General features: G+C 53.4%; 1 protein-coding gene across 4 annotated transcripts; it reads right to left on the bottom strand.

Annotated features, from left to right (window-relative positions):
• Positions 1–769: 769 nt before the first annotated feature.
• On the bottom strand, positions 770–4591 carry NAIF1 (nuclear apoptosis inducing factor 1). 4 transcript variants are annotated; one of them, XR_012996766.1, is made up of 3 exons: positions 3851–4591; positions 1902–3189; positions 770–1577 (listed from the first exon to the last, which is right to left on the bottom strand). XR_012996766.1 is itself a non-coding variant. In XM_076355492.1 (2 exons), the coding sequence occupies exons 1-2, from the start codon at positions 4359–4361 to the stop codon at positions 2726–2728; spliced, it is 975 nt and encodes a 324-aa protein (XP_076211607.1). In that variant the 5' UTR covers positions 4362–4591; the 3' UTR covers positions 770–2725. The 4 variants fall into 4 exon arrangements, 1 of the variants encoding a protein (XP_076211607.1); XR_012996765.1 differs by having other exon boundaries at positions 770–1987; positions 2307–3189; XR_012996767.1 differs by having other exon boundaries at positions 2307–3189.
• Between the last annotated feature and the right edge of the window lie 746 nt (positions 4592–5337).

Here is a 5337-nt window from a genome sequence, read left to right as displayed (position 1 = left end):
GTAGAGGACCACAAACGAACCTCTACAGATGTTACTCCTTAGCTTTTGTCCTGTTTGGGCACCAGTTCCCTGCTCAGTTGAATGCCCTGCGTATATGTTTGCCCTGTGAGTGCCCTGTTTACCTGTTTCTCCTGGTTTTGACTTTAAGGGACACTTTTCTCTCTCCCTCCCCAAGTTTGATGACCTCGTCATGAGCAACAACCAAGCCCCTCATCGCACTGCTCACCCTGTATTTAAAATGTTGCTGCACCTTTTTAATGAGACAAAAATGCATGCGCGGAATTTGCACCTGAACGCTGCTGGCTTGACTAAGCTCTATATTTACCCTGAAAAGACAAGAAAAATGGGTGGTTCCAAGGGCAACATGTTTACTCCTGTGAAACAGTAACACAGCTTAAGTGCTTAGTCACTGAAAAAACGCACACTGCAATTTAAAGCCAAAGGCTGGTACTTCATCCATCATTTTAGGGTATTGTGGCATCTTCTGAGCAGTTGGGAGATTAGTATGCGTCGGTAATCTGCCATACACAATGAAATAACTAGTGCTCCAAGGTAAGGGTGTAAAAGCTGCTATTTGAAAAAAAAAAAAGACTATAATTATGTAAATACAAGGCCACAAACTTAACAAACGAGAAAAAGCTACCATGACATGTGGCTGTTCACAGCTTTCTTTGGCCCTTTCTCAGCGAGGAGTCTCTGTTGCAAACTTGTTGTCGTGAACTCATTTTTGCCCCGGAGCATGCTGATGAACTGAAACAGCCTGTTTACCAAAAACGTATTTTTTATTAAAATTCATATTTGTAAAGAAGAGATCATTACACAAATGAGGTAAACCAACACATATGACATAGTTTTCACTTTAAAAATAAATTTCAATTGAGCGATTGATTTGATTCCACGAAGTCTGAGAGGCAGAGTCAGGCGAGTGTTACTCATGTGGCGAGATGCCGCACGCGGGGGGAAGGCGCAGCTGGTGCCGCCCTGACTCAGCGCAGAGATGTCAGTGCCAAAGGGTCGGGAGTCTTCCAGGGGCCAAACCCTTCCCACCGCGCTGTCCTTTTCTACCCCGTCAGACTTGCAGACGAGAGATGAGTAAAGGCCAGAGACAGGCAGCGGTAGCCTCTTCACCTACTGCTCTAACCAGGGGTCCCCCACCAGCATCTCCCCCCCAAAAGGCTGTGTAAGGGTTTAATTTGATTGTGCAAATTCAGTCCCTCATCAGCTGTTGCTCACCACGCCTCAGCCCTAAAGGAGACTTAACAGCAAGCAAATACCAGCTCTGAAAAAGTTCCATTTCAAAAGTAGTATCTGGCAAGCAACAAGCCCGTTAAATGTGACACACTTGGCAAGGTACGGGGAGAAGAAGAGTTATGCTTCCTTCTTTTTCTTCTTTTTTGTTGAAGTTTGCTTCCATGGATGTGCAAGTGGAGCTTTTAATCCAAAAGTTTATGAAGTTACTGCAAGTCTGTGAGAATCATGTTCACCATCCTGTGAAATTAAGCTTCCCCACTGAGGACCAAGCCCCACAGCCTGAACACCTCAAAGAAGAGAAAAGTGGCTGCAAATGTTGTTTTACCCTGTATAATGGTAAGAAAATAGTGAGGTGAACCTCAGACCCGTTTCTCAGAATGCCACTCGAAGCCAGCTAGCAGACTAACAAAGAACGGCTGTACTCGCTTCCAGCTCCTAACAAGTACGGAACAAATGCCACCGCCACAGCAGAACCAAATAACACTCCAAAATTCACTCAATTAAAACCGTGGCTGACAAACTCCTAAATGTTGGGAATTACTGCGCGGCTGAAGCTCTGGAGTCCAGGTCCACTTTGATGGATGAAGGTATTACGGAGGTGACAAACTATGCAGAGGAGACAGAGATGGAGTTTCACCTGTTACACCCACCTGAGTGAAACTCATCCAGGCCCTTGTGTATTAACTACGCTGAGACAGGTAACGTGTCGCTTCCGATACGTATCCCAGGACAGTATCTGGTAACCAAGACATGAAATTTTCATCACATCTGCCAAGCTTAAAGTGAAATTTCATGACCGTACGCAGATAGAGCATGAGGTGAATGCACTGTTTTAATCCCATTTATAACCTTGGGGGATGCGGGTGGGATTTAAACTGTATGTAGGCTTGGTGCTGGTCTGCATGGGCTGGATGTCACGCTCTGAGAGCGGTATCCGTAACTCTCGGTGCAGCGAGAAAGTTGTACCACATCCAGTACCCCATTTCCAGTAAATGCTTTCAGCAAGAGACAGAAATGCATTCACTACCGTGCACTACAGTTTATGATAACTGTACCTTGGCAGCTGCAGTACTGTGATATCGCAAGAAGACTCTCCACGTCAGAAGTCAGTTAAAAGCTATAGATCGAGAGAGAGAGAGAGAGAGAGAGAGAGAGAGGTGTCATACTTAGGAGAGTTTTTTCCAAACAGAAATAAAAAAGTAACTGTCTTTTTTTTAAATAAATCTATTATTTGAGGGACTAAAGCAACCGATGTTAAGTTCCTGGTTTATTACAACATCCTGCTACGGCTCTGCATGACGAGTCTGAAAAGGCAGATTAGCATAAGATTAACAGAGAAAGAAAGCTGTTTAGGCTCAGCAAGACTCCAAGGTGAGCCATTTCACATTGACAAGAGCTAGCACCCCTCGCTGCCGGTGTCCACCGGCAGCACGGGCAGGTTTTTTCCAAGAGAGACATCCCATCACTGTTTCTTTCACTGGATCATGCCATCTTGCTGCCCCGTCTGGCTGGGGTCAGCGGTGACCGATGGACTGGGTGTATTGCTCTGCAAAAATCGACGGAAGTCCTTAATCATGGGGCGGAGGACCTGGATGAGGGCACTCAGTGCCGCCTGTGTTCCTTCCATGGCTTGTGCCTGTCGCTCCTGGGCGCATGCCTGCACCTCCTGAGAGCGACGAATCATCTGAAGCAAGTCATTCTGCTGCTCCAGGTGCTGGGCAATCTCCTTCACGTGCAAGTTGGTCACTCGCTGCTCCTGCAAGAGCTTGGCTGAGTTCAGGGCAATTCGGCTTTTCAGCTCCTGGGGTTTCGCAGACACTTCGTGTTGATGCGCCATCATCTCCAAGGGTGCTTCGGCGGTGACTGTGGTGGGCGCTTCTGTTGTGCAGTACTCCACGACTCCATCCTCCAGACTGTGGTAGGTTGTCTCTGCAGGAACTGAGAACAAAGGACAGAAAGGGGGTAAGAAGTAGCTGCGATACCGGGATTTTTATCTACAGGACTATTCAATGAGTATCACAGGAATACTGCCTGTTCAGTGAGATAACATACAATGAACAGCAATGCACAAAATGACCTATTTAAGTCTACTCCACCCTCATTTGAGCTTCCTTCTAGGCTGCACAGTCCAATGGAATAGGGCATGCCTTATCTGTCTAGACAAAGTAATTTCTCAACCTCCAGTTCAAAACAATCTTTCTAAGCGGCATTAACCACCTGACATAAGGGCAAAGACAAGACCCAGAATGGCACTTGTCAGAAGGACAGCTGCTCTTTGGGGCAAACTGGGAAATCAGCCTTGGAGAGGTTTCTCCCCCTGCTTTTGTCCCCAGAATGGGACCGAAGAAGCTGCACGGTGCAAAGGATACTGCCTTCCCTTGTTCTTAAGGCCGAGCTGACTTTCAGTACATGCGTATCTTGCAGCCCTACTGCATGGGGACATATTGGGAATGGCATTTTCATTACAGAGACGCGGGGGTTTCTTTTTGCCGGGGCTTTCCCCGTACAGGGCTCAGGGCCTCCTCGCAGGCGGGTGTCTGGGCCCCCCGTACGACCTTCCAGTTCAGCACAGAGCTTCTTCAGCAGGCGCAGCACTCACTCTGGGTCAGGGTGACCGTGGTGGCTGATGCGGTGATGGGTATCTCGGTCCCGTCACCTGCACTGCAGTCCCCACTCGGCAGACTGATGATGGTGGCTTCTCCCAGCAGGTTGCAGATGCGTTGCTGCATGGGGGTGAGGATAACGGGGGCGGTCGCAGTGCCCGTCGGGTCTTCGCTCTCCGGCCCGTTGCCATTGCCGTTCTGGCTCTCGCCTCCCCCTTCCATGGCAGCCCGGACCTGGGCCACTTTGCGTCGCACCTCGGTCTTGAGGTCGGACCATTTCTTCTTGACCTCGGGCAGCTCGCGGTGGCAGGTGGCGACGGCGTTGACGCGGCGCAGGATGTCGTGCCAGGCGGCGGCCTTGGCGGCCAGGGGCACGCCCGCGTTGAAGTGGTTGATGAGGAGGTGCTTGCCTCGCTCCAGCTCCTCCACGATGATCTCCACCTCCCGCTCCGAGAAGTTCATCTTCCGCTTCTTGGCTGGGGGCGCTGGGGGCGACGCCATGGCCATGAGGGGCACCGAGGAGGGGGCACTGGGGGACACCTGCAGGCCAGGGGGGGGCCGGCCGGGCCCAGGGGGCCCTGGGGGAGGCTGGGCAGGGCCGAGAGGCGGCGGGGCCCCCCCAGGCCTGCTCACCCCCGGGGCCGGGGACAACAGGGGGGCCCCGAGGCCCCTCAGGGCCCGGAGGTGTCCGTCCCCCTCCGCTCCCCCCTTGGCACCGCCAACGATACGCAAATTGCGTACCGCAGCCACCCAGCAAACCCCGCTCAACGGCCTCCACCCTGCGACACTGGCGTAATGGCTTCCAGAATCAGCCCCCTTTCCTGCCTCGCCTGATTGGGCAGCCCGCCTGCCCGTCAGGCGGAGGTCTCGCCTCCCGCCGGCAGCGCCGCGCTGTCATTGGCCAGCCGCGCTGCCCATCGAGGGGCCAAGAGACGGCCCCTCCTCGCCGCTTGTTTCGGGCCACTGGGCCTGCGTGAGGCTTGTGAGGGGCTGGGCCCGCCCATGAATTTCCCCGCTCTAATTCCATTGGGTACTTCTCCCGTCCATCAACGCAGAGCGCCCCCACACCCCCGCTTTGGAAGCTACGGGGTACATGGCACGTCCGTCAAGCTCAAACTCATTCCCGGTTCCCGATCTGATTGGAGATGTTCTAGCTTTATCCCCGCCTCCTCCCCGGGGCTTAACCAATGGGAGTTTGGTCCAAGCGCTTGTACCGCCCCCTTCCGCCCCGGGCGGCGTTTCCTTCCGATTGGTGAAGGGGAAGGCGTCCCTCTGTCGTCAGCGCCCGCCCACCTCGCGGGAGCACGTGGAAGCCGGGGGTGCGGGCGGGGGGCGTGTTGGCCGACGCCGGCGGGCGGGCCGCTGCCATTGGCCGGCGCGGAGCGTCACGTGGCGGCCGCGGCGTGTGGCGCGAAGGCGGAAGCGCTCCGTGTCGGTTCCTCGCGGCGGAAGCGCCGCCATTTGCCGGTGTCGGCGCGCGTGA

Source organism: Aptenodytes patagonicus, chromosome 18 (genome assembly GCF_965638725.1).
Source record: "Aptenodytes patagonicus chromosome 18, bAptPat1.pri.cur, whole genome shotgun sequence".
Classification (NCBI taxonomy): Eukaryota; Metazoa; Chordata; class Aves; order Sphenisciformes; family Spheniscidae; genus Aptenodytes; species Aptenodytes patagonicus.
This window is presented reverse-complemented; position numbering and strand designations above follow the sequence as displayed.